Source organism: Macaca thibetana, chromosome 14 (assembly GCF_024542745.1).
Source record: "Macaca thibetana thibetana isolate TM-01 chromosome 14, ASM2454274v1, whole genome shotgun sequence".
Taxonomy (NCBI): domain Eukaryota; kingdom Metazoa; phylum Chordata; class Mammalia; order Primates; family Cercopithecidae; genus Macaca; species Macaca thibetana.
This window is the reverse complement of record NC_065591.1, coordinates 55,938,439-55,952,278: the sequence shown is the minus strand read 5'-3', so window position 1 is coordinate 55,952,278 and position 13,840 is coordinate 55,938,439. Positions and strand designations below refer to the sequence as shown.

The window sequence follows — 13,840 nt, the reverse complement described above, 5'->3', positions numbered from 1 at the left end:
CTCAGCCTCCCAAAGTGCTGGGATTACAGGCATGAGCCACTATGCCCAGCCAATTAAAACAATTTTTTTTTTTTTTGTAGTGATGGAGTCTCACTGCATTGCCCAGGCTGATCTCAAACTCTTGGATTCAAGCAATTCTCCCACCTTGGCCTGGATGATTTCTTATTGCTCATTAACATCATTTTCTTTCAGATTGAAGAACTCTTTTTAGCATTTCTTATAGGATAGGTCTTGTGTTGATGAAATCCTTCAGCTTTTGCTTGTCCAGGAAAGTCTTTACCTCTCCTTCATGTTTGAAAGACATTTTCATCAGATAAAGTAATACTATTCTAGGGTAAAAGTTTTTTTTCCTTCAGCATTTTAAATATTGTCATGCCACTCTCTCCTGACCTGTAAGATTTCCATCGAAAAGTCTGCAGCCAGACCTATTGGAGCTCCATCGTATGTTATTTGTTTATTTTCTCTTGCTGGTTTTAGAATCCTTTCTTTATCCTTGACCTTTGGGAGTCTGAATATTAAATGCCTTAAAGTAGTCTTCTTTGAGTTAAACCTGCTTGGTATTCTATAACCTTCTTATACTTGAATATTGATATCTTTCTCTAGGTTTGGAAAGTTCTCTATTATTATTCCTTTGAATGAACCCCACCTCTCTCTCCACCCCTCTTTAAAGCCAATAACTCTTAGATTTGCCCTTTTGAGGCTATTTTCTAGCTCTTGTAGGCATGTGTCATTCTTTTTTATTCTTTTTTCTTTTGTCTCCCCTGACTGTGTATTTTCTTTTTTTTTTTTTTTTTTCTTTTTGAGGGTCCAGAAAGCAAGTTTATTTGGTGAATGCTGATGGCAAACATCATCCAAGGGAGACAAGATGGGAAAGGTGCTGAGACAAGAGAGCCTAGGGAAACTTCAGGGTAGATACAAAATTCACACAGGGAAAGGCACAGACTCTGGGGAGACTGGGAAGGTCCTCAGCCATTCAGCACCATGTGGACGAGCTCTTCCTAGTTGATACAACCATTGCTGTCCTCATGCCCTGCCACCAGCATCTCTACTTCTTCCTCTGTCATCTTCTCACCCAGTGTGACAAGAACATGACGGATTTCAGCACCCATGACGGTGCCATTTCCTTCCTTGTCAGACACCCAAAGTCCTTCAACATAATCCTCATAGGTGCCCTGGTCCTTGTTCTTGGCCACTGTCTGCAGCATGGGCAGAAAGTGCTCAAAGTCCAGCACCTTCACATTCATCTCATCACTCTTGGGATTCCCCAGGACCTTGAGCACCTTGGTGTTGGTAGGGTTCTGGCCCAGGGCCCTCATCACCTCCCCACACTGGCTGTACAGGATCTTGCCTTCACCTGTTCGGTCAAACAGCTGGAAGGTCTCCTTGAACTCTGTGGTCTGGTCTTCGGTGAAGTCACACATCTTGACTGCTCAGCTCTGCAGGACCTTTTTGACTGTGTATTTTAGAACAGCCTATCTTCAAGTTCACTAATTCTTCTGCTTGATCAATTCTGCTATTAAAATACTCTGATAAGTTTTTCAGTATGTCAAATGCATTTTTTTTGGCTTTAGGCTTTCTGCTCAATTCTTTTTAATTATTTCTATTTCTGTGTTAAATTTATCTAATGGATTCTGAGTTCCTTCTCTGTGTTATCTTGAATTTCTTCGAGTTTCTTCAAGACAGCTATTTTGAATTCTCTGTCTGAAAGGTCAAATTTCTCTCTCTCTCTGGGATTAGTCCCTGATGTCGATTTCCCTGGATGGTCTTGATTCCTGCGGATGTTTGTCAGTGTCTGGACATTGAAGAGCTAGGTATTTATTGTATCCTTCATAATCTGGGCTTATTTGTACCTGTCCTTTTTGGGAAGGCTTTCCAGGTATTTGAAGAGACTTGAGTGTTGTGACTTAAGTTTTTGGTCATTAGCGGGCCATTAGTGGGTAACCCACAATGTAACCCAGTAACGCCATAGTTCTTGCAGACTCATAGAGGTACCACCTTGGTTACCTTGAATAAGGCCTGGAAGAAGTCTTTGGATTATCAGGCAGAGACTCTTGTTCTTTGCTCATATATTATATTCCTTCTTTTCTTTTCTTTTCCTTTTTTCCTCCCCTTCCTCCCTTCCTCCCTTCCTCTCTTTCTCTCTTCTCTCTTTCTTTCTTTTCTCACAGGGTCTCACTCTGTCACCCAGGGTGGAATACAGTGGTGCAATCTGGGCTCACTGCAACCTGCGCCTCCTGGGTTCAAGCAATTCTTATGCCTCAGCCTCCCGAGTAGCTGGGATTATAGGTGTGCGCCACCATGCCCAGCTAATATTTGTATTTTTAGTAGAGACAGGTTTTTGCTATGTTGCCCAGGCTGGTCTTGAACTCCTGGCCTTAACTGATCCACCTGCCTCAGCCTCTCGAAATGCTGAGATTACAGGCATGAGCCACTGCACCTGACCCCATACTTTCTCCCAAACAAACAGCATCTCTCTCTCTCTCTCTCTGTGCTGTGCTGCCTAGACGGTGGAGAGGTTAAACAAGCACCCCTGTGGCCACCACCCCTACTCCTGTGCTGGGTCAGACCTGAAGCTGGCACATCTTAGTCTCACTGAAGGCTCACAGCATGTACTACTTGGTTACCACTGCTGCTTATATAGGGTTCTTAAGTTAGCTGGTGATAAATCTTGCCAGGACTGGGTCCTTCCCTTCAAGGCAGCAGGTTCCCTTCTAGCCCAGGTTGTGTCTAGAAATGTCATCTAGGAGCTAGGTCCTAGAATGGGGGCCTCACAACTCTGCCCAGCGCCCTTTCCTAATGTGGTTGAGCTGGCATCCAAGTTGCAAGACAAAGTTTTCTTTACTCTTCTCTCTCCTCAAGTGGAAGGAAGGGGTCTCTTTTGGATTTGCAAACTGTGTTGCCGGAACTTGAAGGAGGGGTGGCACAAGTACTCCCTTGACTGCCCCAGCTGGTGTCTTATTAAATTGTATGGCTCCCAAATCCACTGGCTCTGAGACCAACACAGGACTAAGCCTTGCCTAAGATTTGCAGTCCTTGTGGCCTAGACAGCCTTCCAATTTTATTTAGGACCCCAGAGAACATTAGCCTGTGGTGGCAAGGCTTGGCAAAACTCAAGTCCTGACCCCTAGGATGAGTGATTCCCCTCTGGGTAAGGCTGGTCTAATGCTGCCTCTACAGGCACTGGTGGAGTTCTGCCCAGTGTTGGTAGCACTGTGTTCCAATGCAAAATCCCACAATCGCTGCACTCGCCCTCCCTGAAGCACACAGATTGTCTCTCTGTGCCATGCAGCAGCTGCTGGGGAGTGGGGGAAGGGTCCTGTCAAGACTGTACAATTCAAGACTGTATTTCTTACCCTCTTCAGTGGCTCTTTCAGTGACATGAAGTTAAAACCAGGTACTATGATCGCTCACCTGATTTTTGGTTCTTATGATGGTGCTTTTTTGTGTAGATAATTATTCAGTTTGGTGTTCCTGTGGGGAGGATGATTGATGGAGGCTTCTATTCAGCCATCTTGCTTCCAACCATCCAATTTTCAATTTTTGTTTTGTTTTGTTTTTAGACAGTCTCACTCTGTCACCCAGGCTGGAGTGCAGTGGCATGATCTTGGCTAACTTCAACCTCTACCTCCCAGATTCAAGCGATTTTTGTACCTCACCTTCTCCAGTAGCTAGCTGGAATTACAGGCATGCACCATCACACTCAGCTAATTTTTGTATTTTTGGTACAGACAGGGTTTCACCATGTTGGCCAGGCTGGTCTGGAACTCCTGACCTCAAGTGATCCACCCGCCTCGGCCTCCCAAAGTGCTGGCATTACAGATGTGAGCCACCGTGCCCAGCCCAATTTTCAATTTTTTGTATTTCTTCAGATGTTCTCCCTGTGGTAAATATGTTTGCTTTAGGTTAATTTTCTCATTTGTTTGTTTTAATGGAATCACTATACAGTTTTGCAACTTTTCTCCATTATATGTTTTTGTTTGTTTGTTTTTTGAGACACAGTCTCACTCTGTCACCCAGGCTGGAGTGCAGTGGTACAATCTCAGCTCACTGCAACCTCCGCCTCCAGGGTTCAAGTGATTCTCTCACCTCAGCCTCCCGAGTAGCTGGGATTACAGGCATGCACCACCACACCTGGCTAATTTTTGTAATTTTAGTATGGTCTGGGTTTTACCATGTTGATCAGGCTGGTCTAGAACTCCTGACCTAAAGTGATCCATGTGCCTTGGCCTCCCAAGGTGCTGAGATTACAGGCGTGAGCCACCACAACTGGCCCTTTTCTCCATTATCTTATAGACATCTTTTCATTTTGTACATATAGTTCCAGCTCATTATTTTGCAAACTATAGTTACTTAGTATTTAATGGAAATTTGGGTGGTTTCCAATATGGAGTATAATAAACAATGCCAATTTTTGGTTTTGTAAACTTTCTCCCAGATCTCCATGTGGCTGATTTTCTCACTCCTTCAGGTTCCTGCTCAAATGCCACTTCCTCAGAAAAGCATTCCTTGATTTCACTATTTAAACTAGCACTTCCCTCCAACCCTCTACCACTTCTTCATCCCTTACTTTACTTTCTGATATCAATCTTTGTAATCTTTCCTCTCGATTTTAGAGTTTAAAATACATTTGGGTTTTATGATGAAACAAAAAAATAAGATACAAGTCTGACTCCCTCTGGATCCCACTGTCCACATTCACACCATCAAGTTGTGTGCTGGGCTACCTGGAAGGATGACTCTAGACATCACACTGCTCCACTAGCCTGGCCTACCAGCTGGGTCCAGCGTGACACTGCCTTCATCAAATCTCCCTGTTTCGCCCTTCACCTTACCCCCTTCTTACTGGGGTAGGAAGAACCAGGCTTTAAGTCAGCAGTCATAAAGTCTCAGAAGGCTGGGCATGGTGGCTCATACCTGCAATCCCCACACTTTGAGAGGCTGAGGTGGGAGCATCCCTTGGAGTGTGAGAGACTGGTCTGGGCAACATAGTGAGACCACGTCTCTACAAAAAAAATTTTTTTTTTTTTTTAATTAGCCAGGTATGGTGGCATGTGCCTGTAGTCCCAGCTACTCAGGAGGCTGAGCTGGGAGGATTGCTTGGTTCCAGGAGATTGAGGCTGCAGTAAGCCATGATCGTGCCACTGCACTCCAGCCTGGGTGATGGAGACCCTATCTCAAAAAAAAAAAAACTAAAATAAAAAATATTGATAGGTCATTGGATGGATAAATTTAAAAATTTTTAAATTTTGAATTAAAAATAAAGTTTCAGAAATGCAGTCTCAGTAATACTAGTTCTATGATTGTATGATGAAGGCATTTTTTAACCTGTGTTTCCTTTTCATCTGTAAAATGTGAATAAAAATAACTCTCTTACAGAGTTTCTGTAAAGATTAAATAAGTATGTAAAGCATCTGGTTCAGTGCCTATCATATAGTTGGCACCGAAATGTTCTCCCCTCTCCCAGCTCCTGCAAAGGCACCCCAGCTCTTTGTAGCACTTAGGGCATTTCTCATATTCTGACCTGTATTAAGCAAATGTGCAGTTGGTAGGATAGATGCTTGAACATAGTAGACACTCAATAGAGGACTGCCAAGCAGAGTTGATTTCTGTAGTTAGAAACTAGTTCATCCTCACCAGTACTTTTTTTTCTTGTATACACTCCCAATCGGCTTATCGGCTTATCATGTCACACACAACTGGTTACTCTCTACCCAACTAGATACTGGATGAGGTCATCTCTCAATCCTGTCTGAGCTGAACAAGGCCTTTTATAGAACTTTAAAGTTGACTCACCACTGAGTCATCAAAACACAGCAATACCTAAACACACTCCTGTTGCTAACAAAAGACCAGCATGGGATGTCTGTCTTACCTCCTTTCCCTCCCCTAATGAGACAGGGCCCCTTGACTCACTGGAGAAGAGTCATCACATCTTTTGTGCTGCAGTAATCTGAACAAAGCCAGTTTAAATAATCACAATGTGGCCAGCAAACAACTGGCAGTCCTTGTGGTCATTCAGGTCATTTCCTGTGTATGTCACTAACCCAAAAGGAGAGGCAATTAATCAATTACTTGAATATTTAATGAGTGCCCGTACTCTGTTGGGCACTCACAGTTGCCTGTGTTTATGATATTTCTGTGAAGTGAACTTTTCAGTTATTGAAACTCATTAAAAATATAGAGAACAGCAACATTTGTGCCTCTGTAAAGGAAATTAAAAAAGGAATATTGGAGAAAATGGGGCTATTCAGTTCCATTGCAATAGAAAAGAATTACAAAATAGCAAATAGGAAGGGGTTATTTGCTAATGTTTTAGCTAAATGCTTCAGAGAGCTATAATTTTAAAATACCTTGGTTGAGAACTACTCCCTTATCTAGGAATGAAATGGTCAGTGGTATTTTCTCTTGGGAAAAATCTTGCATTAGTACCACTGCCTGACCTATTGCAGTGGACTATGAAGTGTTTCAAGATTAGGGGCCCTGTGTAAGACTGAGAACTGCTGAAATAACTAGGAGTAGGCCTAAGGGCTCCTTTCACAAATAAGGCTGGTTACAGCTGTTTCATATATGAACGGACACAACCTTTAAGTACCCTACCATGGTCTCTCCTAGCTGAAGACCCCAAGCAAAACCTGAATGAAAATCTCAGATCTTCAGACATTTTGTATAGAATCCATACAATTGATATGCCCATATCCAAAGGATACAATGATCTGTCCTTGATCTGTCTTAAATAAATATCAGAACGATGCATGGAAATTGCATGTTAGTAGTCCTTAAAGATTAATTCAGCATGACAAGAAATGTTTATTTTATTAAAATACAAGCTCTTAATTGGTTGTTTTTCCTGGGTTATGCTTGTCAAGTTGTTTTTTTTTTTTTTTTTTTTTTTTTTTTTGAGACGGAGTCTCACGCTGTTGCCCAGGCTGGAGTGCAGTGGCGCGATCTCGGCTCACTGCAAGCTCCGCCTCCTGGGTTCACGCCATTCTCCTGCCTCAGCTTCCTGAGTAGCTAGGACTACAGGCGCCCGCCACCGCGCCCGGCTAATTTTTTTTTGTATTTTTAGTAGAGACGGGGTTTCACTGTGGTCTCGATCTCCTGACCTTGTGATCCGCCCGCCTCGGCCTCCCAAAGTGCTGGGATTACAGGCTTGAGCCACCGCGCCCGGCCGTCAAGTTCTTATTACAAAGATACTCTATTCTGATTTGCTCTTCCTAGCTGGTTGTGCATAAACTCAAGCCCATCCATATTAAGTAAACTTATTTTGGGGACATCAGGAGTCATATATTGCAATTACTGACTATAAAGCCATTAACTATTATGAGTTTTTCTCAAACAACATTGCTATAATTGAAAGTATACTTGTAACTATTTTTCCCCCCGACAGGGTGTTGCTCTGTTGCCTAGGCTAGAATGCAGTGATGTGATCACGGTTCACTGCAACCTCTACCTCCCAGGCCCAAGCAATCCTCCCACCTCAGCCTCCAGAATAGCTGGGACCACAGGCGCACGCCACCATGCCGGGCTAATTTTTTAAATTTTTTGTAGAGAGGGTGTCTCCCTATGTTGCCCAGGCTGGTCTCCAACTCCTGGGCTCAAGGAATCCTCCTATCTTGGCCTCCCAAAGTGCTGAGATTACAGGAGTGAGCCACCATGCCAAACCAGAAAGCACACTTATATTTATTGAACACTATTCGCAAGAGAGAATGCTAGTCTCACATTTAATAAACTGAACAATTGGCCGGGCGCGGTGGCTCACGCCTGTAATCCCAGCACTTTGGGAGGCCAAGGCGGGTGGATCATGAGGTCAGGAAATCGAGACCATCCTGGCTAACACAGTGAAACCCTGTCTCTACTAAAAATACAAAACATTAGCCAGGCATGATGGCGGGCACCTGTAGTCCCAGCTACTCGGGAGGCTGAGGCAGGAGAATGGTGTGAACCCGGGAGGCGGTGCTTGCAGGGAGCCGAGATCGCACCACTGCACTCCAGCCTGGGCGACAGAGCGAGACTCCGTCTCAGAAAAACAAAAAACAAAACAAACAAAAAAAAAAACTGAATAATTACGGAAGAATTTACTTTGACTGCACTGTACTCTCAGGGTGTGCTGATGAACATGTGGTGAAATGGTCAAATAATCACATCCATCAGAGGTTATTAAGGCAAGTGACAAAGTAGAGAAATCTAATTTATACCTGGGAAGTCAAACAGGAGCAGTCTAGGAGTTCCCGCATTCTAGCCTGAGATTTGTATTCCTGAGGCCAACAGGCAGCTGGTAACAGAGCTGGGTTGAAATAAAGTGAGACTTGCTGCGAGAACAAGCAGAAGGGGAAAGGTAAAGATAACAAGGAAGATGAATAAAGTTGAACTCTTTAAGCATATTATTTGTCTTTTAAGTGAAAAACTGACATTTGACTAATGTGTCTTTTTTTAAAGTTAGAAATCTATCAGAGTAGGGTCTTTAGAGAAACTGATTACTTCTCCAGAACAAAGAGCATATTAATAGAAAAGATTCAGCTTTCGGTAATGGCTGACTAGTCTTAAGAAACATTCCTGAAGGCTTTGTATCACTGAGAAAAGTTGGTTCCTAGTTCTGAAGGATTTCATTCAAAGTGCAAGGCTCATGTTAATAGGAATATGCATGCATATTCATGTGCTATATGTGTTAAAAATACTTGAGAAGGTGACTTAGAAATCTCAGTTTTAAATCTTCAGGGCAAGAATCTTGCTTGTTTTGTTGCTAAGGAAGGTGAACCGGTTGAAAATAGTTTTAAAGCCCTTTATGTGCTAAGTCATGAGTCTAAGGAGGATAAACGGGTTAGGTTTGTTATCCCAGAAGCTAGAGGCAAGATTTTTACTCAGTTCTTACAACATTACCACAAGCATGTGGATTCTGCAAAAGTTGCCTAGCAACATTAGTTGGAAACAACATTGGTTGGAGAAAGGAACTGGAAATTTGAATTAGATATGGCCTGGGGCAGGCGGGTGTAACCCATCTCTCCAGTACAGTGTGTGCTGTACTCAGAGGAGCGTGAAATTTTAAAAATCAGAACAGTCACTTAAAATTTCAGTTAGGATGTTGCTACAGTTAAACCATAATATTGTGCCATGTTCTCAGCTTGAAGAGGCAGGGCCTGGGTTTTTCACATATTTTGGCACTTTTGTTTTAAAGATCACTGGATTTTCATTAAATTATTCCAGAAACATTTATTAAGCACTTTCTCAGGGGCCAAGGCACAGTGCTGGTTGCTGGAGCTCTGAAGACAAATACAGTTTGGACCCAGCCCTGAGCAGTATGAAAACCAGACAAGCAACAAAGTAAGAGTGTTACATAGTCTGTGCTGGGTGCAGTGGAAAGTCTGGAGTAGGGAATGGAGAGTCAGGAAAGGCTTCATAGAGGAAACGGCTCTAGCACTGAGTCTTGTTTTCAACTTAAAAAAAAAATCCTTCAGCCAGGTGCAGTGGCTCACACCTGTAATCCCAACACTTTGGGAGGCTGAGGTAGGTGGATCACTTGAGCTCAGGAGTTCAAGACCAGCCTGGGCAACATGGTGAGACCTGGTCTCTACAAAAAATACAAAAATTCACCAGGACTAGTGGCACTTGCCTGTAGTCTTGGCTACTCAAGAGGCTGAGGTGGGAGAATTGCTTGAGCCCAGAAGGGGAAGTTGCAGTGAGCCATGAAAGCACCACTGCACTCCAGCCTGGGCAACAGAGCAAACCCTTGTCTTCAGAAAAAAAAAAAAAATCCTTTCCCCTAGTCATTCTACACATTCATTGTGAGCTTACCTCTTCAATTTTGTGTGAGGACTTCAAAGTCCTGGGTCTGTGGACCAAGAACTCTTCCCTTCCCATCCACAACCCAAGCCCTTCTGCCTTAGCCTACTTCAAAGACCTCCCAGTTTAGGGAAGCAGACAGGTGGCAAAGTAGGAGTTGACAAAACAAAACAAAACATTGTTAAGAGTGTTTACCTTCAGGAAGGGGAACTGGGCTGGGAATTGAAGGGATAGGTGGGAGAATTTTGTACCATTTAAATTTTTGTTATTGGAGTGGGGAAAAACCATGGGGAAAAATATAAAGTGTGATGGCTGCTACCTGTACAATCTTGCATTAAATAGAGTAATAGAGTGGTGATCTCTGTTCAATTTTTTTTTTTTTTTTTTCCCTGAGAGAGTTCTGGCTCGGCTGCCTAGGCTGGAGTGCAGTGGCATAATCACGGCTCAAGCGATCCTCAGGCTCTCAGGCTCAAGCGATCCTCCCACTTCAGCCTCCTGAGTAGTTGGGACTACAGGCATATGCCACCACACCCAGCTAATTTTTAAAGTTTTAGTAGAGGTGAGAGCTCACTGTGTTGCCTAGGCTGGTCTTGAACTCCTGGCCTCAAATGATCCTCCTGTCTTGACCTTCCAAAGTATTGGGATTGCGGGTGTGAACTACCACGCCCAGTTCAAAATCTTAAATAGGCAAACTTATCTGCAAATGTGCCAATTTAGGAAGCGAATAAACCAACAATTATTTAAATAAGGGCTCTTTTATCACTCACAAGGGAGTGAGCACCTAATCCACATAAGAATACTGCAATAAACAAGGAATAGAAGGTCCCTACCCTAGGGGACCTTATTTTTCTAGAAGGAGATAGTAATAAACTAACAACATACTTTGAGATAGAAATAAGCCTGCTAAGGAAATAAAGCCAGATGTTGTGAAAGAGCAAAGGGTGAAGGAGGGGACGTGAGAACAGAGATACAGAATTCTTACATAGGAGGAGTTCAGGAGCATCAATCTAGTTGTGGAGAGGTATCTAAGGGGCTTTAAAGTCCCATTTACTTAGAAGCACACTATTTTCACATGCAGTTTACGTTACAGATTGATAAAAGTAGTGGTTCTCTATTTTTATTTATGCTTCATCTTAGAGAAAATGTCAATTATATCAAATAATTATATTTGTCATCAGGAGTGGCAGGAGGGGGCCCACAGCCTGGGCAACATGGTAGCTCATGCCTGTAATCCCAGCACTTTGGGAGACAGAGACGGGTGGATTGCTTGAGCCCGTCTAGACCAGCCTGGGCAACATAGTGAAACACAGTCTCTACTAAAAATGCAAAATTAGCTGGGCGTGGTAGCACACATCATTAGTCCCAGCTATTTGGGAGGGTGAGGTAGGAGGATCTCTTGAGCCTGGGCAGGTCGAAGCTGCAGAGCCGTGATTGCACCACTGTACTCCACTTTGAGACAGGGTAGGCAGAGTGAGATCCTGTTTCAAAAAATAAAAATTTTAAAAAAAGGAGTGGCAGGAGGAGAAGTGTTGGAGGGAGGGTTCTGAAAATCACACCTTGGCTTTGGCCACTGTGGATCAGAGATTAACTCTCCTTATACAAGTCAAGAGTTCTTGTCCTCCAAGAGCTTAAAATTAAGTTTGCATGACCATATAAAAAACACATTTATACACCGGTTAGCAAATGTTGGGAGAAAAGACAGCTATTGATCCTTCACTGTGTCTTCAGTTGTGTGATCTCAGGAAATTCCCGATTTGACGTGTTAAGTACTACCGTGTGTTTCATGAAAAATTCAGCTTGAGTTTATTTAGCCTTTGAAAAGCATTAGAACAACATATATGACAAAGTGTTAATATCCATAAAGGGGCCGGGCACCTGTAATCCCAGCACTTTGGGAGGCCGAGGCGGGCGGATCACGAGGTCAGGAGATAGAGACCATCCTGGCTAACACGGTGAAACCCCGTCTCTACTAAAAATGCAAAAAATTAGCAGGGCGTGGTGGTGTGCGCCTGTAGTTCCAGCTACTCGGAGGCTGAGGCAGGAGAATGGCGTGAACCCAGGAGGCGGAGCTTGCAGTGAGCGGAGATCGCGCCATTGCACTCCAGCCTGGGCAACAGAGCGAGATTCTGTCTCAAAAAAAAAAAAAAAAAAAAAAAAAAAATCCATAAAGGGCTAACAATAAGAAAAATAGGCAATAGAAATAAATGTAAATTATCATTAAACCCATGACAACTGTTCAACAATATGAATCAAAACAATAAAACCACATCAGCGAACATTAAATATCCACTGATGTCCAGAATTCACAGAGTGTGCTCTAATCCACTGCTGGTGAGAATGTATTGTGTTTCTGGAAGGCAGTTTGCCAGTTTATATCCTTTGACTGAGGAATTCTCACTCCAGGGAAGTAGCCAAAAGAATATTTTAAAAAGGCCAGGCGCAGTGGCTCACGCCTGTAATCCCAGCACTGTGGGAGACCAAGGCCGGGGGTCGGGGGGTGGGGGTGGGGGGGTGGTTGGGGGGTGGGTGGTGGGATCACCTGATGTCAGGAGTTTGAGAGCACTCTGCCAACATGGTGAAACCCCGTCTCTACTAAAAATACAAAAATTAGCCGGGCCTGCTGTGTGCTTGTAATACCAGCTACCCGGGAGACTGAGGCAGGAGAATCGCTGGAACCCGGGAACCTGGGAGGTGCGGGCTGCAGTGAGCCGAGATCGCACCACTGCACTCCAGCCTGGGCGACAGAGCGAGACTTCCTGTCAGAAAATAAACAAACAAACAAAAAACATGGAGAAGGAAGAATATACACCACGGGGTTATTTACAACAGAAAACTGGAAGAGGCCGGGAGGGGTGGCTCACGTTTGTAATCCCAGCATTTTGGGAGGCTGAGGCGGGCGGATCACTTGAGATCAGGAGTTGGAGACCTGCCTGGCCAACATTGGGAAGTTCGTCTCTACTAAAAATACAAAAAGTAGCCAGGTGTGGTGGCAGCCGCCTGTAATCCCAGCTACTCGGGTGGCTGAGGCACGAGAATCGCTTGAACCCTAAAGGCGAGGTTGCAGGTTGCAGTGAGCCGAGATGTGCCACTGCACTCCAGCCTGGGTGACAGAGCAAGAGCATGTCTCAGAAAAAAAAAAGAAAACTGGAAGAAACGTGTAAGTGCATTAAGGGACGGATTAAATCAGTTTAACGAAGCACTAGGAAGATTTTTTTTTAAAATTGCGTTTAAGTTTGCAGCGAGCCGGGCCAATCGGTTTTGCCAACGCATGCCCACGTGCTGGCGAACAAATGTAAACACGGAGATCGTGTGCTGGGCACTTGGTTTCATGGTGGGCGACTGTGCTGCTGTTCCTTTTGGCCGCGGACAAGGTCAGCTGCAGAGGTGGACCTCTGCTTGGGAGAGCTCTTCTCGCTGTGCAGACACCCGCCCCTAACAGCCACCCACCTGGGGAAATAATGGGGCTCGGAGGCCTCCTCCCAGCCAGTGTCCAGCCTAAGCACATCGGCTCCCGCAGTTCAGAAAGGTCCTGAGGCCTGAGTCACCATTTCCGGCTCAGACCTCCACCCGAAACGTGGATACCCACTGCCACGCCCACTACGCCTCAGTGGCTTGCCCCAAGCGACGAGCGGCAAGAAGCGGCCTCCGGGGACAGCGGCCGAAGGCCATTCGGTCCCTGGCTCTTCTCAGCTCGAAGAGACCGAGAGGTGCTGCTCGGCCGCCTGCCCCTCTTCAGATCCCCCAGCACGGGAGGAGCAGCGACCAGGCTGCGTCCACGCCGGCTTTCGGGTCGGCTTCGGCAAGTCCAGCTCTCTTTTGCCCCTCCCAGAAGGCCGCCTCGGGTCCCGGGCCCAGCCCCGTCCGGGCGGTGTTCCAGCCACCCCGGGCTAGCTCATAGGCCCGGAACACTACAGCCAGCCCAGATTTGGCTGGCGCCGAGCCGGGGGCGGAGCCAGCGGGTTCCCGCCAAAATCGCGTAGCTGGTCCTTCCCCCGCGGGCTACGTCGCGCCCTCCTTTTTTTTTCAAACCCGGAGCTGGACGGGGATTGGTGGACTGGGCACT

General features: G+C 45.0%; 1 protein-coding gene across 1 annotated transcript; it reads right to left on the bottom strand.

Annotated features, from left to right (window-relative positions):
* Positions 1-807: 807 nt before the first annotated feature.
* On the bottom strand, positions 808-1,478 carry LOC126935664 (myosin light polypeptide 6-like). The gene has a single exon (XM_050757447.1). It carries the CDS (start codon positions 1,419-1,421, stop codon positions 999-1,001), a length of 423 nt encoding a protein of 140 aa, XP_050613404.1. The 5' UTR covers positions 1,422-1,478; the 3' UTR covers positions 808-998.
* Positions 1,479-13,840: the final 12,362 nt, after the last annotated feature.

Excerpts from the sequence above, each read along its gene's own strand:
- LOC126935664 (XM_050757447.1), bottom strand. The coding sequence starts at position 1,421 with ATGTGTGACTTCACCGAAGACCAGACCACAGAGTTCAAGGAGACCTTC.